This window comes from Anastrepha obliqua, chromosome 4 (genome assembly GCF_027943255.1).
Source record: "Anastrepha obliqua isolate idAnaObli1 chromosome 4, idAnaObli1_1.0, whole genome shotgun sequence".
NCBI classification, from domain to species: Eukaryota; Metazoa; Arthropoda; class Insecta; order Diptera; family Tephritidae; genus Anastrepha; species Anastrepha obliqua.
The window spans coordinates 78,939,077-78,963,884 of record NC_072895.1 but is presented as its reverse complement, the minus strand read 5'-3'; the positions used below and the strand labels follow the sequence as shown (position 1 = coordinate 78,963,884).

The 24,808-nt window shown below is 38.1% G+C and overlaps 1 protein-coding gene across 4 annotated transcripts in view; it reads left to right on the top strand.

Moving 5' to 3' along the window:
- LOC129243943 (sphingomyelin phosphodiesterase) overlaps positions 1 to 24,566 on the top strand; it is a 56,242-nt gene extending 31,676 nt beyond the window's left edge. Inside the window, exons 2-8 of one of the 4 annotated variants that reach the window (XM_054881429.1) lie at positions 17,030 to 17,229; positions 17,319 to 18,567; positions 18,637 to 18,890; positions 18,946 to 19,240; positions 21,811 to 21,996; positions 23,903 to 23,981; positions 24,042 to 24,566. In XM_054881429.1, coding sequence (XP_054737404.1) covers positions 17,145 to 17,229; positions 17,319 to 18,567; positions 18,637 to 18,890; positions 18,946 to 19,240; positions 21,811 to 21,996; positions 23,903 to 23,960 — 2,127 coding nt within the window. In that variant the 5' untranslated portion in view covers positions 17,030 to 17,144 and the 3' untranslated portion in view covers positions 23,961 to 23,981; positions 24,042 to 24,566. Of the gene's footprint in view, positions 1 to 17,029; positions 17,230 to 17,318; positions 18,568 to 18,636; positions 18,891 to 18,945; positions 19,241 to 21,810; positions 21,997 to 22,364; positions 22,405 to 23,541; positions 23,879 to 23,902 lie in introns of those variants that run through there. The other 3 variants (XM_054881430.1, XM_054881428.1, XM_054881427.1) reach the window with 3 other exon arrangements.
- Positions 24,567 to 24,808: the final 242 nt, after the last annotated feature.

Sequence of the window (24,808 nt, the reverse complement as noted above, 5' to 3'; positions counted from 1 at the left end):
GAGATAAGTTTGGGAAGTGAACTAAAAAATCGAAAAGTTACAATAAATAAAAAATAAAAATGTTGACAGTTGTTTTAATAGGCCAATTATTTAAAAAAAATTTATTCATTCAATAGACAGTCATCATTGCCAGTTGCCTTTGGCCGAAAGTCTTTGGTACTCATTCGCGACCAAATGTGGAATGGTATGGAGAATTCATATGTAGTTTCTTCGAGTCGAACCGACGAGGATGCTTGTCTTTGAGCTAGGTAGGTATGCTAAGCAGGTACACTTCAAGTAGCACTTACGTGCCGTTTTGATACCATAATGTGGACCACTACCTGTGAAAATATTTAGGGAAGAGAAAAACCGTCTACATCCATCCAGTGCCGTTGATGGAGGAGAGAAAAGGGATCTAGGCTGGAGAATTTCTTCAAGTCATCCCCAAAGGGCACGCTAATCTCAAGCGCCTAGCCGCCAGAGCCGGACATTTACAGAGAAAGTGTTCCACAGTCTCTTTCTATGCAGGATCCCCTCCCCTTCTGCAATAGGGGTTGCGGAATCCCAAGCTTCTCCGCATGAGTACCGACCACCCAGCGACCAGTGAACACCGCAATGAGTTTGGAAATTGAATGGCGGGGGACTCCCATCACCTTAAGCATACTGTTTCTATCGTATTGAGGCCATAGGGTTTTCGAAATAGCACTCAATGAGACAGACCTCCATCTGTCTTGCGCTTTTTTTAGAAAGAAACTGTGTAATTTTCCTTTAACAACGGTCAAGGGGTAACCGATGTCTGAGAAGGGGGCAGTTGAAACCGGTTCTGTCGACCCCTTCCTGGCAAGCTCATCGGCAATTTCATTTCCCTTTATATTCCTGTGCCCAGGAACCCATATAAGGGAAATGCTTCCTGCACGTTCGAGACGTTTGAGTTCCTCCCTACAGGAGTTCACCAGAAGAGAGCTGCAATACAACGACGACAGGGCCTTGATCGCAGCTTGACTATCGGAAAAAATATTAGTGTCTCCCTCCCAACAGCGATCCCGAAGCATTTTGCATGCTTGCAGGATCGCGAAGACCTCTGCTTGAAAAACGCTGCTTGTATCCGGTAGTTTAAAGGAGACCGAAATGCTGGCTGATTTAGAGTAAACCCCAGCTCCCACCCCAGACTCCATCTTGGATCCGTCAGTGAAAACAGGTATCTATATCCTAGCCGACTCTCCCCTCTTTCCAATCTTGCCTGCGCGTAAAGAAATTCAAAACACAGTTTGCGGATGGAGAGATCAGTGCGAAGAACAAAGAAGGAAGGGGAGATCTGCTTCAAGATGCTACTATGTCCTACAGGAAGTTGTCTCCAAAGGCCAATCTCTTTCAACCTAATAGCGCTCTGAGCAGCAATGGATTTAGCCTCCAGATCCACAGGAAGTAAGTGCAGAATAACGTTGAGCGCAGCAGTGGGACTTGTTCTACAAGCATCAGTGATGCCCTCACATGCAGTTCTCTGCACTCTCTCTAGTTTTGTGGTGTTGTAGCCCTTCTGAAGAGCTACCCACCAAACTAGGCAGCCGTATGTCAAAATTTGCAGAACCTCTAAGTTGTACATCCAAAGTACGACACGTGGCTTGAGACCCCATTTTTTCCGAACACAGATTTACAGGCGTAGACGGCTATATTGGCCTTCTTAACTCGATACTCAAGATATTTTACTTCCAATGAGAGAGTAAAGTACTGGTTGTTTAATCTTGGAAGCTTAAGAGGTGGAGGCTTGTATTTTCTGGTGAATAGCATCAACTTCGTTTTGTCAGAGTTGACTCTGAGACCGCAACTGGCAGCCCAACTACTGAGTGTAGCCAAGCTAATTAGCACTGAATTTTTAAAAGGATAAAACTAATTTGATTTAAATTCACAAGCATTCGAATAAGCTTATATTTTTGTTGACAAATTTTGATGAATTGAGTCAATTTTTTTGCTATAAAAAAGACAGATGCACAGAATTTCGCTTTTTGGGAGTCCGATTACCCTTAATTACATCTTTGAATGCAAATCAATTCTTCTTTTTGTAATATTCCATCGCGTGCACTTGGGTCAAAACTGGAAACGTTTCGATTGCTGTATCGTATAATGCTCCCAATAATTTGAAGGTAACGCGTGCGAGAACTTTAAAACTCTACTTTGTTGAATCCCTTTTTAAACCCCCTCTACTACGTCGAAGCTGTCTCCATATTTCAGCTCTTCACAAATGGCTCTTTTCTCATATGCCCGTGCTCCTCACCATATAATTTGTAATACGAATGCATGTAAGAGGCGGCCAGTGAGATATATTCATTTATTTGCATCAACCTAAAATACATTAAAAACGACATGTTTGGATACAAAGCGAATAAGATTGTGAATAAGATTTTTGGAAGTAGTTTCAAATACTTTCTGGATAAAAGGTAGGCAAGTCTATAAACTGCTCTGAAAACCGCTTCACCTGTCAGTGAAAACCCGTAAAATTTGGTTCATCTTTCCTGGAGATAACTGAATTTAAACTATCTTACAGACAAAGTTTTTAAAACTGGTTCTAATATTTTTTATTATAATAAAATCCTTATATCATCCACCATTATTTTTTTATAATATTTTCTATGTACAGACACGAAGAGCCTGCAGGTATGTAAATAAATAAGCAAACTAGTAAATACAGAAACCATAAAATATAAATATGGGCAACTTAGTAAGTAATACGTTTTTATTTGCGGTTGTGATTATTGAGCATTCACAATAATCTAAATTTTCATACAATCCTCATAAACATTTTATTCGAAGCACTGTTTTAAGCAAGTTGTCTACGAGCTGAGCAGTTATAAGCCTATAGCTATAATTTGTTGTTTCTTTGCCTTAAAGGATTTTCATTAACCGAGCGGAGTAGCTAATAGCCCCCACACGCACTGAAAGAAAATCGATTTTCTACCGTGGACTTATCTTTCAAACGAAAATTTCCTTATGAATCCCGGGTATCTACTAATCTACTATGCACGAAGTCATATTAGTTTACTTGCACACACAGCAATAGCTAACAAATTGGTAGATACAAGTATAATCCCGCATAAGTTGCGTATTTATGCTATGTTTCTTGCTGATGCTGTTTATGCGGTTTATTCAGTTTGTAATTGCGGTGTGTTTTGCATGTCTACCTGATGTCGATTGTGATAATAATATGTTTAAATTGGTTAAATACCTACAATCCAGTTGAATGAGCCGATTTCCAAGCCATGAGTGAATAAACTTAATTTCATTAGTTTGTAATTTGTGGAGTAAATACTCAAAGGTGCAGTAACTGAAAGAAGGTGGCAAATCCCAAAACAACTACTAATTGCATTAAAGTGGCTGCATATAACATTTTAATCGCAGCTATAAGAAACGCGTTAAGAAGCGAAACAGATTAGGTGGGGTTAGGCTATGATGGTTTTCCGCTATAAAATACACTTTGGTACATGGCCCTTTGTAATGCCCCATGGGGAGCTTGCGCCGAATCAAAGCAACACCCCACCTAAGTCGATTACAATGCAAGTATTTATAACATTAATCGCAATCATTCTGAATTTAAAAATATGAGTTGAAACTTAATAGTTTTTGATCGCACAACTTTTTTTATCAATGAGACTTTTTTTTAATTTTTAATTATCTTTTATTATATTTTTTTCTCATTTGAATTTATTTGAGATGTTTGCACTCAAAAAATACGAGTATTCTATTTTCTTAATTTCCATTTGTTTAATCAAGAATATAGATAGACAGACTGGTGCTTATTATTTATTTATTTAACAGTAAACATTTTTTCGTTTTTGTTTTTGTTCAAAACTAATGATTTCTCCGAGATTTTTTAAAGAAAAATCTCTGGAAAGTGAAACAGTTTAAGCCAAAATTCGAAGAAGTCTTAAATTTTCTTCAGTTATATCTTTTATTATGTCGATCAGTACTAAGATTAAATGAATGGCAAATTCTTGTCTTACTTATGGAGTTTTTAGTCATGAAATATTAAATATTATTTTCGAACAAACATTTCAAACAAAATATTATATAATCGATATTTTTTCTCAAGAAAAAAAAAAAACAAATAATAATTACTGCTTATGAGAACAAACCAAAAAATCGAAGAATGGCTTGTCTATCGACTTTAAACTAACTTTCCGATCAGTTCAATGGTAATTTTAAGGGCTTCTTTAAGTATTGCGAAAATTTTGTATGGTGGGTGAATTGCGGAAAAGAAGGAAAGAATATTCGCAAACGGACCAAAGCAAATAATACCTCAAGTTAATACCAAAGTTAATTAAAAGCAACATACAAAGTAAATGATTTTTGAAAACCATTTTTTTATCGTTCTATATATAATTGGCGCGTATACCTTTTTTGGCTGTTTAGCCAAGCTCCTTCTCCTATTTGTGGCATATGTCTTGATGTTGTTCCATAAAGGGAGGGACCTACAGTTTCAAGTCGACTCCGAACGAATTTTATGAAGAGCTTTTTTATGGTAGAAATAGAAAAAACTTTTTCTTAATTTGGTGTTTCACCGAAACTCGAACCTAGGTTTTTTCTGAAGTCCGAATGGTAGTCACGCACCAACCCATTCGGCTACGGCGGCTAAACATACCTACAAAAATTTAAGATGTAAATGAAAACAAAAAATCATCCAATGGATACAAAAGTTATTCACATAAGAATTAAAATATTATATAATTTTTGGCAATGTCGATACTTAGTAAAGTTTTAAGTGGTCAACGCAGAATAAGTTTTTGTGTATCATCAGTTGGTTTTCGACTAAGAAGTTACTTATCATAAAAACATTTAATTATAAAACTACTTATTAGTAATATTTTTAAAACCAAATTTGCCAGTACAGCAAGAATGAAGGTACCAAAATTTAAATGACAGTAGGATTTAGCGACGGATTTTACATGGAAATTGGTTGGTCGTGTTCTTTGGCTTTTTGTTGCTGTAAACTGTTGATATTATTAAATCATTTTTATTAGGCCCATATATGTAGATTCCGGACAGCCTCTATATCCTGCAGAATTGTTAAATTTAAAAGACTAAATCAATGCAATCGAATCGATCGTCGTCCTCACTGCTGCAATACTCAACTGCCCGTGAATCTTCTGGGAAATTTTCTTTTCGAACATTGTGTTGCTTCCTGGGATATTGTTAATAGGATGGCAAATCTAAAACCACTTAAAATCGAGGCATTATAGAGACCTTATCTTAACCTGATTGCTGCATGTGAATGGACTTTGCTATGCCAATATTGATTGCTGATTTTTACTGGCTCCATGTGATCCGCTTTCCCAATTACCTTATCTCATTCACTTCACTTTATATCACACAGATATGAGGGGCCAAATACTTACATAAATTTCCAATGCCTAGGGCACGCGTAGCTTTTAGGTTTCACAAAATAATTACAAATTTTGAGTTATTCGCCTATAAGAAAATGCAACTCTAAAGAAGTGTCTATGGTCTCTTTTGTGCTAGTTTACATCGAAAGTAAAAATATTGAAAGCATTTGCAATTGCGTTCGGAAGAAAATTGTGTGTGCATTATTTTCCCAAATCTAACTCTTTCAAGGTAGTCACAAACAAATTGTTATATTGGGTGTTTGGGTTTCAGAACCTCAATAAAAAATGATTATGACAGTAATTTAAGAGTAGTTATATCGGTAAATAAAAATAAATATCTAGGACCAAAATATAAAGGTGAATTTTGTCAGTTCATTCATGTTCTTCCGGAAATTTTTAAAAAAGTTACCATTATTCAGCTAACATTTATTAATGAAGACGTGGCGAAAAACTAAGTAAAACTAAAGTTTTTTTTTGTCGGGACAACTAGCAAGTGCAGCACTCAGACATTAATTAAGTCCATTGTACTACACTTGGATTCCCTTTAATTTTCTTTGAATCTACCCGATCTCCGAAGAAATCTGAGTGGATCTTGTGTTGCCAAGAAGCCAAGATGACCTCAAACCTGATTCGAGCGAAGGCGGGGCAGACACACAGGAAGTGGTCCACCGTCCTCTATCCTCCTCTTCACAAGCTGGGCAGAGTACTGTCTGAGATGCCCAACCTTTCCATGTGCTTCGCCCACAGAAAGTGGCCCGTCATCAGTCCAACCAGCCGTCTGCACTCCCTCTGCTTAATGACAGAAGGGTTTGCGACAGTCGATCGGACATGACAGGTAACATCAGTTTAGTCCATCTGCAGCCTCTCTCAGCCCGCCAAGCTCGCTTGTGGGTGGAAGTTACGCATTTGCTAACCGTGACTGTGATGGCCGCAGAAGGGAGTGGCAAAACGGGCTCTGAGCCAAAGAAGTTGGCCTCAGAGCCCATCTTAGCTAAGGAGTCAGAGGTCTCGTTACCCGCGATACCCACGTGTCCCGGGACCCATGTTAGCATCAGGCTATTATATCTAGCGACATAGTTCAGCCTGGATTTACAGGACTTGACTACCCCTGATGTGGTTGGAGGGCTGTCTAAGGCCATAAGCACAGCTTGGCTGTCGCTGCAGACACATATATATCTGCCTCTCCATCGCTTTTCCACAACAAAGTTCATCGCTTCTTGAACTGCATACACCTCCGCTTGAAACACAGATGCATACATTCCAAGAGCAAAGTGCAGTTTTGTCCCGCTTCAAGAAGTTGAATTTCATCCGGAAGTTATAACTTTCTAATCTTTTAACTATCTCCATTCACGCTATCTTTCTACCGAAAGTAACTACTGTTTTATTTTATTTTTAGCTTTTTTTTAAATTGCAAATACATATAATCGCATATTTATTTATTTATTTATTTTTAATTTTTATGAATGTACCTTCATTTTTTATAGCTTTTTCATGTAGAAATGTATTCAGTGATTTGAAAACGGTTCAGAAAGACCTCTTCTATCATGATGTGTCGCATACCTATAGACGGGTGTGAACCCGGCCCTACCGAAAGGGGGTCATACCCAAACCCCTTCGACTACCGCGTCTTAATTGTAGTATTCTAATATTCAGTAATTTTTTCGTGTGTTTTGAATTTTGTTCACACAAAGACAAATTGTCTTCTGTATGCTCGTTCAAAAAATAAGTATGCGATAGTAGTGGAATTTATGAATTTATAAAATACCTACGAATCTTCCAACTAACGTTTAAAAGTGCCTCAGATGTTACTTCTTTAAGATAGACGATCAAACACTCTTTGTTTGTTAGGAAAAATCGACCAAATGTGTGCCAACTTTTTTCAAAAACCTTAGTTTGGCAATTCGTAATGCTACGCTCTGCTGATTATGAATGTGTGTGATAAAGAGGGCATTGGTGTGACCTATTTGCCACTGTGGTAATTAAGTATTCACTGATTTTTAATTGTTCGCTTTGATGGCATGACTAACTGCAGTAAATGAATTCTGGCATGCAAATGTGTTATATGCACATACATACACACAAGTGTGGGAAATACCGCAAGACAAGCCAAATGTCAATATCTAATTATTACATATAACAAGTTGCAATAAATTTGTGTGAGCTTTGGTTGATATTTTAATTCAGAGACCAAAGATACGACGGCAAAGTATTCTATTGCATGGAGATGATTTTTTTGTTTTAATAAATTAATGATTGCTCAAATATTTCGGCAAGCTACATTCTTAATGTTAAAAGTAAACTTCATTGTAAGGAGAAAAATTAATTATTTCACATTTAATCATTTCAAATTAGTCAGCATAGACGAGAAGTCTTAAAACCGATACTATTTTTTTAACTCTGGCGGAAAAATCGCATTTTTTTGTTAAATGAGACACCCTAATATACACACATACATTTTGTATATACATACATGCATCAATATGTGCGTACTTATTTAAGTTCATAAAAACCTGTTTTAGTTAAATCCCATTGCATTAAATAACTCAAGAGGCTAAGTGTTAATTTTTCAAGGGTGCAATATACATAAATATTTACATATAAATATATTTACACACCATAATACCCCAGCGAAAAGCAATCATATGTTTGCATTAATACGCACAGATATGAGTATATGTAGGTATGCTGGTAAGTCTAATAGGCTAGAAAAGTTAGCACTACACAACAAATCCCACAACAGCTTGCTGTTAAATCACAGCTCGGACATTAAAAGCTTATAAAGCTGTGAGATTCGAAAGATGCGAGAATACAAATAAAATGATAGAAATGTAAGTGCACATACATGTACAATGCGTATGTAGGTAGCAATTTGCACAAGTATAAGTTTTCCATAAATTGCATGTCATATATGTGCATACATACATATGCATTAGGCCGGGTCGATTTGTGGGGAGGCAAAAAAATCGCCCATTGCTCTGTGAAAATCATATTCTAGGGATCAAAATAAGCAACTTTGCCGAAGGAACCATACCTCTAAAACGAGTTCTGATGTCCCCCAATTTGGGTCGAACGGAAAATCCCACTTTGTCCCATTTAGAGTGGTCCAATCGAGTCCAAATGTATGACCGACCCCCACTAACTTTGGACGGCCGATCCACCCATGCCAGTGGTACACCCCCTGGAACTCCCCTAGGGGGTTCCCCATACAATCATTTCAAAATATCACCATTTTTGGCCTTTACATGAGAAAAGAAACTAAAAAGTTTGACCCAAATTGGGGGACATCAGAATTCGTTTTAGAGGTATGGTTCCTTCGGCAAAGTTTCTTATTTTGATCCCTAGAATACGATTTTCACAGAGCAATGAGCGATTTTTAAATCGACCCGCCCTAATATACATACATAAAGTATCATATTATCAGGCTCTTACAAAAGACAACTCAGATGGCCTTTGGCGAAATATCAAAACGAATTTAAAAGAGTTTAACAAAACGAATGAAGAAATACACTTTTGGTAGACAATGAATAAGCAATTAAGAAATAAGCTTATTCATTCGCTGAAACTAAAACTGGATTCGATGGTTTTAATTTTGGTTGTATTTTTTACCGTGGAGGCAGAATTCACATCAAAATTCGCGGAGAGCACTCGCATCATACGACGCAGCGCTATATGTATGTGTGTATGTTAGCTTCTCGGAACTAACTTTTTTGGTTTTTATTTTCAACAAACGCCTATACATTTTTAAATAAATAAATCACAAGTCGATTTTCGCAGTTTGATCAGGTAGAAAGTATTTTAAGAAAATTAACATTAATTCATTGTTTGGAAATCAGAAATTACATTCGCATGATTGCTCCTGCAATTATTTTGCAGAATTTTTATTTTGAAAAAGCTTTTTTTAAAGCTCTTTACTTGCTAAATATGTATGTATGTATGCCTACAACATAGCACAAAAATTGTTATACAAATATACTTATAGATGTACATATACAATATTATTCATGATTGCAATATTATTTTCAGGAATACATTGGAAAGGTAAATCCTGAATGTTGTACTTAAAAACAAAACTATTGGATATTTACTCAAAAATAATTTTATTTGCACTTAACTTTGTATAATGTGAGTACACATATCATATTTGAAAATTATTCAATTTAACCTCCATCTCGTGCAATTACCTGCTCCACCCGGGACCTGAAGCACCCACATGCGCGAGCTACCTCCTCTTTGTCCATTGTGGTCATCACTTCCTCGATGGTTGTCTTCAGAGCGTCCTTAGTGTTAAGAGGCTTCGCGTTAACTTTTGCTTCAACTGTGCCCCACACGTAATAATCAAGAGGATTGCAGTCTGGGCTTGAAGGTGGCCAAAAATCTGGTGACCAGTGGTAGGGTAGGTTATGCTGGAGCCAAGCCTGAGTCTTCTTTGCCTTGTGAGCAGGTGCGGAGTCCTGCTGAATCACACATTCTCTTCCAGCAGCCACGCGGTCCATCCAGTGTTTAACAACTTGCGTTTTTTTGTAACGTTTCACTAGCACTTACTCCGGCACTCCCATGCCAATCAGGGAACAATACACTAAAAATATGTCCCTTTATCAGCGGTTTTAGACTTAACGCTACTGCTCCAGAGCTTTCGAAATGTTTTCCGGATTTACCTCGACGACCCTGTATATATTTAATTAAATTACGAATTGAATATCTGCTCCTAAGAAATTGCAACATTATTGAATGCTCGTATCGAAGCCCATGTTTTCAGTTGTAAAATTGCTTTGAAATACCTGTCTATCTCCTCTCCATCGAGTTTGTCGAGTGGGCGATTGTTCAGTATTGCAAGTCAGATCTGCTCTTATGTACGCCGATAGACGGTGTGGCTTGCAAGGTGAAAATGCATTTCTAAATTACGTTATAAATATTCAATTATGAGTATTAAATAATTATTATATGCATAATTTATTACCTGATCTCTTGAAAATGTTCGGTTCGGTTCGGCCTTAAAAATTGTATCAGATTTGTTGTGCCTTCTCAGTTAATCTGCAAATGTTGAACGAATTTTCTCAAAAGTGAATTTAAGCAAATCTAAAAACAGAAATACGCTATAGAGTGGAACTTTAGAGGGTGTAATATTTACACAAAGCTTCCTATAGGTTAATAAATGTTTCTGTTGTAAACTGAATTGGATCGATTCGCAGAAAATATGAAACCATCTAAGTATAAGAATTAAGATTTAGAATTGAAATTTGTATATGTAGTTTTATACACACCTTACTTAATTTATTATAAATACATATGTATATGTATACTAGTAATACTATTTAGTACATAATAAAATTTGTAGATATATACTTTTAAAATTAAAAATAAAAAAGGAAAGGGACAATTTTTTATAAAACTACGACTTTATCCCCCGATCGCCGAAATGTTTTGGCAACGCTGTTTATAGGGACGCCTCTCTCTTCCATCATGTTTTCACTGTTTGATACAATTCTAATTACGTGTCAACTCAGTCTATTTAATAGATACCTATATTATCTTCGCTCGACAACAGGTTTGCTGAGACGATCTTGTTAATTTATACTTTGTATGTCTAACCACCTCCTTCTCACTGGATTAGAGTAGCTGTCATATAGTCCGTGTGCTCGTCTGTCCCCAGTATATTATTTCAGATTGATTCACAAGCCTGGCGCTCTGTTCTTTACTGCCGAGTACACTGCCACTTTTTTTAGATGCAAATCAATAGTAGCCAGGTGAGTGATAACATTTAATGCCTGTGTCGGGCAAGTCTTATTGCGCTCAATAACCTCACACCCTTAACAGAAGTTTAGTGATCAGTAAAAAAAATTGTAAAGGCTCGCAACTCAATTGAAACGTTTTGCACTCAATTTACTTTTTTGGACTTCTATTGGCCAAACATTTTAAATCTGTTAGAGACAACAAAAAATTTATATAAAAAATAGCAACAGTTCCGCTTCAGACGATATTATTTAATACCTCGCCATTCCTTTTATTTTCACATCAATAACTGCGATTCAGCTGCTTAATATTGTTTTATTTATCACCTCCCGATAAACATTACAAATACAAATAAGTAAACAAGCCATCAAAATATAATTCAATCAAATAACATTGCCTGTCAAATGCAACGTAAATGCATATTTTAATTACGGTCTGTCTGTCGTTGGTCAGCTTATCGATTCATTTGTTACATTAATTTTGTTCATTCACTCATTCTGGCTTCTAATAATGCAAATTTGATTGTTTATGTATGCAACTCCTGTTGTAAATTTTTTTGTTATTGAAATATTTCTTATTGTGACTTCTTTATTAGAAACATTTATTATTTACTTAACAATGTGACCTGTACGTATGTAGCAACATACCTGTAGATGGCGGCCGCCGTAGCCGAATGGGTTGGTGCGTGACTACCATTCGGAATTCACAGAGAAAACGTTGGTTCGAATCCCGGTGAAACACCAAAATTAAGAAAAACATTTTTCTAAAGCGGTCGCCCCTCGGCAGGCAATGGCAAACCTCCGAGTGTATTTCTGCCATGAAAAAGGTCCGTTCGGAGTCGGCTTGAAACTGTAGGCCCCTCCATTTGTCGAACAACATCAAGATGCATACTAAAAATAGGAGGAGGAGCTCGGCCAAACACCCAGAAAAGGAGTACGCGCCAATTATATATATATATATATATATAGTTCTTACTCTCATTTAAAGTTCCGTGTCACCCTTGCCACGCAAGTTAGACTGTGTTATTGGTTCTGCAGATACGAGATGAAAGCAGTGCCTGTTTTTTCCAGGAACAATTAACTAATGCGACCAAGCGAACAGTATGCACACCCTTCTCTAGGTCGATCAAAATTGCACGGAAGTGCTTAGTCTATCCTACCTGAGGGATGCGATACAGTGCATCGAGTGAATGGGACTTCGGCAAGCAGCTAAACAGTTTACCTTAAATATTTACAACAAAAACTTGTCAATTCTAAAAAAGTTATCACTGATAGTTTTTTAAAATGCATCAGGCAGGAATTTACTTATTCTTCAAAAAAAAAAAACTCATTTCACAAGATCGATCCTATCCTTAGAGCTTACATTTGGGCATTTCATCGTACTTCACGGCACCCCACAAAAAAATCGAATGGCGTCAAATCCCACCGCCGGGATGACCAATTAATATTGCCGATATGGCTGATGTGACATGAGCTGTGTGGCATTCCGCCCTATCCAAAGATCGTCCTAGTCCATGTATTTAATTTCCGGCCACAAGAAATCATTTGGCATGCCTCTGTAGCACTCATCGCTGACCGAAATGTCGTTTCCAGCAGAATTTTCAGAAAAAATAGGATGGCATCATTGGTTCTCAGATCCACACCAAACTGAAGATGCATTGTCTTCTCAATGATTACATGCGGGTTTTCCGATGCCCAGATGCAGCAGTTTTGTTTGCTGACTTAGCCGCCGAGATGAAAATGTGCTTCGTTATAAAAGATGATTTTTGACTTATTATCAATAAACGGACTACTTGAGCTACATAGCATTGACTTTTAAAATAAATTTAGAATATTTCCCAATATTGTTAAAACGTTAAGCGATTAATTTCGTACCGCGAAAAAGAACCACCACCACTGTATAATCGACCGCTCATAGATAGAATATCCGCCCACATTATATTACATGTCTTAGTTTTAGCAGAAAATATGGTCCAAACGACTGGCTTATGCCCATTTCTATAAAACCATGCGCTGAAGTTGCATGTCGACTATTGACCGTATTCTTAATATTTTCGAGCAAAGCCTTATACTTTTCGAATAGATGCATATTTTAATTAAGAAGCATATCCTTCAAAAAAGCTGAAGTATGTATGTCAGTACTAGACTCGGCTCGGTAGTCAAAGGTTGTATTAACCGATTCTCAGTGCAATAGCAGATGTTGTGCTTGTGAGGGACACTAAACTTTGCAAGCCCCGCTGAACCTTCAATTTTTCGTGATTTTAAAGAGTTATACCATTTTGGAAAGCTGGATGTACAGTGGCTCGAGGACAGATATTTAAGCGATTGCATCCAGCTGGGGATTCTGAAACCAAAACTCTATAGGGATGGGTATATAGTATTAATCGAAAAAGTAAACCTACTCTGTAAGGCACTGATGACAAAGAAATGTTCAAAAGTGCTGAAGTGTAAAAACAAGAGTAACGATTGCACGATGTGGACAGCTAAAATGCCGATTTCCTATCTATCGGTACGTGCAACGCGTTAAGTTGCAAAGTGTTCGCTTTTTCTTGGAGAAATCAGTAAGTTTGAATATCCTAAAAATTTCGGCAAACCTTAAAGTGTGTCCAACCTGAGCTCAACTCAACATGGCATTACTTAAACCCAATTTACTAGTTCAATTGTGGTACGGTTTGACACCGTTTTACTTTTTTAAAATCAACATTAAATTACCTATCTTTTTATTACTATCTGGAAAATCCTAGCAAACAAATTTGAAAATATGTAAAAAAATTGTCAAATAGTAACTATAGGCCATGTAAGTAATATAACTTTCGGGTTAGTTGTATTAAAAAACTGAGTAGTTAGCTATATTTTTTTTCTTCTACAAGAAGGGCTTATACCTATAGTAGAAGTTTATTTTAAACCGCAGTTTCCGGTGTAGCTCATTCAGTTTTATCCATCTTATTTAATTTTTCCCGTATTATTTTCATATTCAGCTGTCCGAGGGAGGATCTTAAATACTTTAGCAAAAAACCGCATCTAATATAGGCTGCATGGGAAGTATCGATATCAATAATTATAATTTGACAGCTGATAATGGCAAACGGTGTTGACATTTCTGTTCAGTACGCTTTGGCAAGTCGTCATGAATCGTTTAACGCCAGAACAATGCTTCGAAATTGCGGCAATTTACTTTGAAAAAAAAAAAATCTATTCTCGAAGTTCATAGTGCACTGACGGAATCATCGGCCCTAATTTCTTTCGGGGAGGAGAAGCTGCCGTTAAGATGAATGGCGAGCGCTATTGAGGCATGCTATTGAGTTCCAACAATTTCCGACTACTTCAGGCCCGGCACTAGATGCTCTGATTGGTTTACCACCACTTGATGCTTTCATCCGAGGAGAGGCCTTGAAGGCCATCTGCAGACTGAAACACAGTGGGAACTGGTACGGCCCTTGTCCGGCATTGGAACACAGAGAAGGCATGGATATCGATCCAACGATTCTCTCCATGCCCCTTGACTCAATGCCATCAAGAGTCGTACTTGAAAAGAGATACAGTGTAGTGCTACCAGAGGCTCAGTTGTGGGGAGACTCAGAAAATGAGCCCGGCAAACACTGTTTTCGCATTTTTACGGATGGCTCCAGGACCGAGCATGGCTCCGGCTCTGGGGTCTACGTGGAATCCAGCGGGACAAAACTGCACTTTGCTCTTGGAATGCATGCATCTGTGTTTCAAGCGGAGGTGTATGCAGTTCAAGAAGCGATGAACTTTGTTGTGGAAAAACGATGGAGAGGCAGATCTATATGTGTCTGCAGCGAGCGCCAAGCAGCGCTTATGGCCTTAGACAGCCCTCAAACCACATCAGGGGTAGTGAAGTCCTGTAAATCCAGGCTGAACTATGTCGGTAGACATAATAGCCTGATGCTAACATGGGTCCCGGGACACGTGGGTATCGCGGGTAACGAGACCTCTGACTCCTTAGCTAAGATGGGCTCTGAAGCCAACTTCTTTGGCCCAGAGCCCACTTTGCCACTCCCCTCTGCGGCCATCACGGCCACGGTTAGCAAATGGGTAACTACTACCCACAAGCGAGCTTGGCAGGCTGAGAGAGGCTGCAGATGGACAAAACTGATGTTACCTGTCATGTCCGATCGACTGTCGCAAACCCTTCTGTCATTAAGCAGAGGGGAGTGCAGACGGCTGGTTGGACTGATGACGGGCCACTTTCTGTGGGCGAAGCACATGGAAAGGTTGGGCATCTCAGACAGTGTACTCTGCCCAGCTTGTGAAGAGGAGGATAAGACGGCGGACCACTTCCTGTGTGTCTGCCCCGCCTTCGCCCGAATCAGGTTTGAGGTCTTTGGCACTGATGTGTTAAGAAGCGACCATCTTGGCTCCTTGGCACCACAAGATCTTCTCAGATTTCTTAGGAGATCGGGTAGATTTAAAGAAAATTAAAAGGGAATCCAAGTGTAGTACAATGGACTCAATTAATGTCTGAGTGCTGCACTTGCTAGTTGTCCCGACAAAAAAAAAAAAAAAAAAAAACAAAAAAGAGTTCCAACAAGACGGCATTACTTGCCATACATCGCGCTTAACAATCGACTCCTAGCCGCTGCGGACATTCCGGATATCATTTTCAAAAAACAAAAAATAAAAATAAAAAAAAATAAATAATTGGCGCGTACACCATTTTTGGGTGTTTGGCCGAGCTCCTCCTCCTATTTGTGGCGTGCGTCTTGATGTTGTTCCACAAATGGAGGGACCTACAGTTTCAAGCCGACTCCGAACGGCAGATATTTTTTATGAGGAGCTTTTTCATGGCAGAAATACACTCGGAGGTTTGCCATTGCCTGCCGAGGGGCGACCGCTATTAGAAAAATGTTTTTCTTTTTCTTTTAATTTTGGTGTTTCACCAAGATTCGAACCTACGTTCTCTCTCTGAATTCCGAATGGTACTCACACACAAACCCATTCGGCTACGGCGGCCAAAAAATGCTTATAATAAAAAGAACTTCATTCCAAGAATTATTCTGTTTAGTGTTATCATTTTAAGTTCTTAAACACTTAAACAAAAAACACCCTATATATGCTCATTGGGATGCCTCACCACAAAAAGTTGCGGTGCTTTCACAAATTAAAAAATTGGTTATGTCACATAAGATATTCAAATCAAAGCACACGTAAATACACAACTCAATATTCTTCAAAAAACATTATTTGCCTTCAAAACAACTTTTCACACCCACAAAGTTTACACAACCAACCATTTTATTCAGGTCAACTATTCTCAAATAAATTTTTACCGTTTAAGTACTTTTCGCTTGCCACCAGAATTATGCAATTCATTGCTGACAAGCAGCTCAAAAAGTAGTTTGGAAAATATTCCGAAACTTTAGGGAAATCTCACCTTAGCATCTTCGCTCCAGCAGCTGAGGTGGCATCGCCGCTTATCTGGTGCATAATCGCTGTTTATCTGCCTCTTCCGTTGCCTGGTCAACTACAATTGATGACGGGGCAGAAACTACTATGTACGAGTATAAGTAGTAGCCCAATAGTTTAGATGGCTTATGCAATAGCGTGGCTCGAGTGCAGATAGGAAGGAAGAGGTTAGAAGAAAGGCGAAGCGTCGTTGCTTGAGTAATAACTGCAACTGATTTTCAAGTGTAACGGCACTCAACACCCGTTTGGTGCTTGATTAGTTTTATGTACGTATGTATGTATGTATATTATCTTCTTCTTCTTCTTCTTGCTTTAGCAAGTTTCGTTTGAACTTTAATTGCTCTTTGCTTCGCGTTTTCAATTAAACTTTCGTAATTACATTGAATGAGCGGCAAAACTACATTTTTATAAATTTTTGCTTTGCTGTAAAGTTATCAGTTCTAAAAATATTAAAATTTTATTTATTATTAAAACGAATTCCCTTTAACAGAGATCTATTTCTGTTTCTCCGTATTACAGGTCGCACATACGCAGCGTTATAGAACAATTAGTTCCTTGAAATTTTGTTTGAGATTAGCGGCAGATTGGTGCGAAAACTTGGCCTAGTCGCTTTAGTCAGAAAAGTTCTTTCAATATGACACAACGCTGGCACGCTTCCCGATGGCGTGTCCTCATCTCGGTCATATTGGTGAGTGTGAGTCTCACGCACGTGGCACAAGGTAACTATCTCTAGAAAGGAGTAAAGCAGAAGTTTAAATATTTATTTAGTGATTGAAACTGATATTTATTTTAATTTCTTTGAATGTAGGCTTTCCCTTTGTCTTCAACACAAACCGTAAGGTAATCAATTGGACTCTGCCAGAAGACAACTGGGAAATACATTTGGCACCACGAAGCATTACACCACATGTAGAACTGCAAAAGTTCCCTAACCGCACCAACCCTGACCCGGGTCCGAGCGATGAGGTGTTCTTGGAGCGATTGCGACAGCTCAAGCGCAATGACACAATGGCTCGCATGCTTTGGTATGACACCACTCCGGATGGACTCAATTTCCCGCCCTTCGTCGACAAGGCGCTGAAACTTTTCAACCTTAAGCAAGTGGCATTCGAGATCGAGAATAGCGTAATGTCAAAAGTGTCTTGCACCGCATGTAAGGCTGGTGCTGGCCTCTTACAGCACTACATCCGTGCTGGCAAGACGGAAACGGAGATTATCAAATTGATTTATGAGTTTTGTGTTAATCTCAATATACAAAGTTCACGTGTTTGTGAAGGCGTCTCCACACTTTTCGGCAGTGAAGTGATTTACGTTCTGCAGCGTGTCAATCTTGGGCCTGATGAGATTTGCAGTTTTGTGATAGGAGATGCTTGCGGTGACGTATACAATCCATACCACGAGTGGGAGGTGATATTTCCACCGGTACCAAAACCACTAGTCACAGAGTTGGACATGCCAAAGGAAGCGGCCCCGTTCTTCAAGGTGCTACACATCTCAGACACCCATTACGATCCCCATTATGTTGAAGGCTCTAATGCCAATTGCAACGAGCCATTATGTTGTCGCCTGAGTAGTGGTCGACCGTCCAATCCAAACGATGCGGCTGGCAAATGGGGTGATTACCGTAAATGTGATACTCCGAAACGCACGGTGGACAACTTGTTGGAACACATTGCGGATACGCACAAGGACATTGATTACATACTGTGGACGGGTGATCTGCCACCACACGATGTTTGGAATCAAACCAAAGAAGAGAATTTGGAAATCATTAAAGAAACAGTGCGTCAAATGACTGAGAAGTTTCCTGGTGTGCCTATCTTTCCAGCGTTGGGCAATCACGAAAGTGCGCCGGTGAATAGTTTTCCGCCACCATATGTGAACCAAGTGGATATCTCCATATCGTGGCTATATGACGAGTTGGATGTGCAATGGCGTCGATGGCTGCCGCAGAGCGTTTCTCATACTGTGCGACGTGGCGCTTTCTATTCAGTGCTGGTACGACCTGGTTTCCGTATTATTTCTCTCAATATGAATTATTGCAATAATAAGAATTGGTGAGTGCTAATAGGAATTTACTCGTTTCCGGTTTGCTTTAATTGCTTATTCACTTCACTCTTTTCCAGGTGGCTGCTACTAAACTCCACAGATCCTGCAACCGAACTGCAATGGTTCATTTATGAGCTACAAAGTGCTGAGTTCTCAAACGAAAAAGTGCATGTGATAGGTCACATACCACCAGGTCATCCAGATTGTTTGAAGGTATGGTCGCGCAACTTCTATCGCATCATTTCACGATACGAGAGCACTATTACCGCTCAGTTCTATGGACACACCCACTTTGATGAATTTGAAATGTTCTACGATCCACATGACCTCAGTGAGTAAAATGTTTTTTCTACCACTTTGGGAATCTAATATATTTCCTCTTATAGGCCATCCCACTAGTATCGCGTATATTGGGCCATCGGTTTCTCCTTACTATGACCTGAATCCGGGTTATCGCATCTACTATGTGGATGGTGATCATGACACTACCACTCGTCTGGTAATAGATCACGAGTCATGGATCATGAATTTGAAGGAAGCAAACCTGTACGATTATCCTATATGGTATAAATTGTATACCACACGTGCGACGTATAATATGAAGGCACTCCGGCCGTTGGACTGGAGCAATTTAATTGACGAGATGGCGAATAATCAAGAATTGTTTGATTTGTATTATAAGTAAGTTTGACAGGTGATTATCTTGCTTCTACTTTGTGATAGATTTGTGACTAGTCTTCTTGACAGAATAGGTCAACCAAATAACGTCACTACAAATACTAGATAGGTTGGCGGTAGAAGTATAAGGCGCTAAAAGTAGTGGCAAACTTAGGCTCACTTAAATCTCAACAAGCTATTCTAAAAAAGACTCGCCACCTGATTTAATCTAAGTGAAATTGCCTCTAAATTTTCAAACTTGCTTTTAAGCAAAACGGATACCGAGTGACGACAGTCGATCTCTCATTCGTAAAGGCATATGGTGTGTTATTGTTTCCGATCTCATTTCGGTCACGTTTATGTGAAGATTCAATGCGCCGTGCGTTGGTTCCATTTTTCTCCAGCTTTAGATGCACATGCTCTGAGTGGCTTATGGCACATTGCACATGAATGAATTATTTTACAGAAAACATTATAGTTCCTTAGCCTGGGATCTAAGCGGAGTGTTCTTTGTTTTTTAAGGTTTTAACCATTTCCTGCCGAATTCGGCGGCGGAGAGCAGCACATGTCAATGAGAGCACCAAAACTCTTTTTGCAACATGATTATCACTAAAGATAAAGAGATTTCTTACTATTTGGCTCGGAACTGGCTTCCAGCTACCATGAACTACAGTTATATATAGTTTTTTTTGAAAATAATAGTTTCTTTCTTTTTTTGTGCTGGAAATGACATGCCAGGTTTGCTATAAAGATGGCTAATATCAGAAGGAGTGTTCGAACCTAAGTTCTTCATAATCAAGCCGATATGACACTCAAAACCACATTATTCTTTAATTATATATCGATTGAGGCATAATCCTGTTCATGTCCAGTAGGCACACTTCTACAATTCCGCTTTCTTTCCACTTAATGGCGCAATATTGTATGCTGTCATTCTTGATGAAATTAGCTAATTTATTTCTATTTGATTCTAAATTTCTAATTCAAATTGAAATTTGGAAAGTCGAGCCAAAAAGCACCGAGACATTTGGTAATTCCTAAAACACTCAAGTTAAAAAACCGATTGTAGCTTGAAAGGGTAAATTGTTAAGGAGGAAAGGAGAGAAGTAACAGAAGCAAAAGAATAGGATTAGAATAGAGATATAGAAGTAGCTAGACCTGTGTGGTAAATTTAAACATATCCTCCATTTTGAGAGAACGAATTTTACTCGTTCTCATGACATCGGAACCAAAAATGCAGGCTAGAGCCTTGCTAAGCAAAACAGGTAAATCGGGTCTTTAATGATTCCAATGGTGGTCATATGCTGAACCCATGGATTGTGTCCTGTAATAATACCGACCATCAATCGAACGTCTTTTTAGAAGAAACTTCGACAGTTTTCTGTTCGGGCTTGTCACAAAACACTTGGCAGTTCTGCAGCGTTCTTGACCGGGCCAACCCTCTTTATATACATAATCGTTCAATCCTCTTTATATACATATCGTTTATCATGATTCCTGCAGAACTGATTCCGATTATTGGCTGGCGCATCCCTGTGGGGTTACCGCTGATCCACAGTTGGCCAAATTCATCGGCAATTTCATTTCCTTGAACACCGCAGTGTCTTGATACAAGCTTGTCTAGTTACAGAATTAATTACATTCTCGAACAATCTTTAAGGTTTGCTTTGCGTTCTCCAGGCTGCAGTCTGACTGTCACTAATGACTCCAATCTGTTTACCGTTCCCTCTCCTCTAATTATCCATTCTGCTACTTTCAGTTTTCGTTTGGAAAACAGTTGCCATTCCTCCCATAGCGTAACGATACTTATTACCATCGTTTAAGTGCCATCCGGCTCCAGAACCCATTTCATTCTTGGGCCCATCGATAAAGCAAATATCTGTCAAACTTCCTTGAATGCACTCGGGATTGCTCCACTGCTCACGCAATGGAAATTTGACATCAAATACATATTAGGGCGGGTCGATTTAAAAATCGCCTATTGCTCTGTGAAAATCGTATTCTGGGGATCAAAATAAGAAACTTTTCCGAAGAAACCATACCTCTAAAACGAATTCTGATGTCCTCCCATTTGGGTCGAACGAAAAATCCCACTTTGACCCATTTAGAGTGCTCCAATCGAGTCCAAATGTGTGAACGACCCCCACAACTTTGGACGGCCGATCCACCCATGCCAGTGGCACACCCCCTGGAGGGTTCCCCATACAATCATTTCAAAATATCACCATTTTTGGCCTTTACATGAGAAAAGAAACTAAAAAGTTCGACCCAAATTGGAGGACATCAGAACTCGTTTTAGAGGTATGGTTCCTTCGGCAAAGTTTCTTATTTTGATCCCTAGAATATGATTTTCACAGAGCAATGGGCGATTTTTTTGCCTCCCCACAAATCGACCCGGCCTAGTACATATATTTTGTAATAAGTTGATATCTCCTTGAGATGAAAGATTTGAGATGTTTGACGTAAATTTTAAGCCAATGATCTAAGGATAAACACTTAAAAATTATAACTAGGACCGCAGCGAAACTTGCATTTGATATTTATTTTAGAATATTTACATTTTTGCCATTCCAATATCTTCTGATACTTTGCAGAAATTACTGGAAAAACTCACCTATACGGCCGGTTTGCGATGCGGAATGCCGGAAACGAATGTTGTGCGATTGCAAGAGTGGGCGTTCGCATGACCGACGGCACTTTTGCCAAGACGTCGAGGCGAAGGTCGATGACGGGTCGTCGAAATCATGGAAGTCATGGCTGTATCGTGGTTTAACAAGCTCGTACGTACATATATTTGTGTGAACACACAACTTTTTCAAGAATCGAAAATTGTTGCGTCTGATGTCAGTTTTTTGTAATTGGGATTGGCTCTTAAACGTTTGTGTATTGGAAAAAGAGTTTTAGATATTGGCAAACAAGTAAAATTTTATGTTTCTAGAATACATCCAAGTAGTCGTACTCGTTTTTGAATATTCATACTAACTCTGCTTATCTGTCACTTAGGAAACCTTTCAAAAAACTTTGGCTTGTGTTCTCAGTCTGCCACTAACCAATGCTTGTCTTTCTTCACTGTACATATATACGTACACATACACATGTACACATATACAATATTATTTGCAACTCTCGATCTTTGATTATTTTATAGTGTTTCAGCAGTTACTTCGACATATGCAGCTATTTCCAATGTAATAAATTGAACGAATGCTTAAGTACCTACATACATACGTACATATAGATTATGCAATAATCAGCTCATGTAGTAACTAATTTATAACATTTCCTCCATCATCTACACCTTAAGGGGTAACACCACTGTACACGCGTAAAATAAACACGATTTTTAAAGAATTTTTTTGTATAGAAGGAAAGGGGAAACAATCACTCTGATTTGGGAAGTTATTACTTATATACTAAAATACAAAACTACAAAGTTTGATCGAAAAATTTTACAAAATGGCGGCATTGGAGACATTTTTGTAATGTGGTTTCTCTTGAAGGAGCTCCGCGGCACGCAGCACAGAGGGCGCAAATTTTAATCTGGAACAAAGAAACATTTTTTTTCTTAATATAGATAAGAATAGCTAGAGAAACACGTAGGGGATTTAAAAAATATTTATTTTTGTGGAATTAGCAAGCATTTGAAGGAAAAAACTCTATTTTGGATTAAAAAAACGGCACTTAAATAATTATAACAATCGTTTAAATTAATCTATCGAAAATCCCCTACGCTCTTCTCTTAAGAAGGTTATTATACAGACGTAGTGAAAAACCTGATTAAAAATATTTAAAATTGTTTGAGTTATGCTGCGTGCCAATTTCAGAAAACGTGTTTTGAGAAAAACGCGTTTAAAGTTTGGAAATTTGGAGAAGTCGTTAGGTAGTAGTCACTAACGCTTTGTTAAAAGCTTAAAATAATATATTTATGAAATAAACTTCGGTAACGTATAAAACTTTTTGTTCTGTATTTTAAAAGGTTCAAAGAATTTTTTAAGCTTATAAAAAAAAATCAATTTTTTGAAATTTCTACAGTGGTGTTACCCCTTAAGTATTTGCTCATCAAAATCGTAGCTTATCTGTTTTGTAGCGCAAGAAAGTCCATTTAAAAAGTAAAAATATGAAATATTTTAGCAAAAATTAACACATTTCACTTATTAATTATAATGCTTTAATATCCTACAAATGGTGTTTGGACCGACAAAATACACACGACACATCACACAATATGGAACTGCTATTATTGCTTGTGTAACGGCAATTGGCACACAAAATGCACGAATAACACCAATAACGAAAATGAAAACGAAAACGAAACACCCCTCCAGTGAGGAGAACACAGCAGAGGAAGTCACAACCACTGAGAAGTGGACGGTGCCAGATGCACTTTACATATTTACGCGCTAAGGGGCGTGGTGAGGATGCTTTGCTTATACATATCTACTATGTTTTTTTTTGTTTACTCGATTTATAGATGTAAAAGTATATTCAATTACCCGATATCGGATGAATTAATGCGTTTTAAACGGGTTTGTGGTTGCTTGAAAATAAAACGAACACAAATGTGAATACAAAAATGTACATATACATATATACTCTTGAATTATATACATTTGAAATTATCGTAAATAAAAAAACAAATTCAAATAAATATTCCCACACAAATATTCTTGCATCCTCAACGTCTAGTTATAGCCTCATTTCGTCCATCACGTACCTGCCCAAATACCTGATGGGCTTCGGCTGAATTGAAACTGGTTCCAGTAACGTACGCATACACATTTTCACGTCCGATGTAAAAATAACCCTGCTTTATATCCTAAAATAGGCCAAGTCGAACTATTAGCGCAAATGGAGAGCGTGGCGCTGGAGAATTGTCTTCTGTAAAAGTGCAAAAGTGCGGAACTCATTCGCAATCTGCAATTAGTTAAGTCGTTTAGCTTATAGATCGTAAATAGACATGTGTATATGTATGTATAGTAAGTGTATGTCCATTAATTATGTGATCATTAGAATTTAATTATTTACTTTTAAGTAGAGCATTAATAATAAGAACTTAAAATTTCCAAAAAGAAAAAATTCATCTGTATCAGTTATAAGCGAATCCATGCCCTTCATGCGAGCGTATGACTTTTAAATTTTATTTTTTAATCTCTAGTTAAATGTAATATTAATGAGCAAACGTACACACACAGTCATAAAATAAGCAAGGCGACCCATGCTAACCATGCATGTCCGCACACCTGCAAATACACTCATACCGTTAGTTTCAAGTGAATGAATGTTGATGTACTTATTATTAAGTTACATTTCTACAAAGAAAATAAATAAAATAATATATAAAATGTGGAAACCTTGATGTTATTAATTTATGTGGAAACGCCTGTTTTAGCGTTTTTCTTCGTACTGTACCAAAACTTCCAAATCAAAGTTGTAGTTTATGATTAGCAAAGACACACTCCGCGGAAATAGTTTGGAAGCCACTGTGCAAGTTGTAGAGCATTGCCAGCTACATATTTCTGTTTGCTAGCAGAGCATTTTTCCCAACCAAATATTTATGCGCGCACATCCTCTGATTCCACCGATCATTAAAAT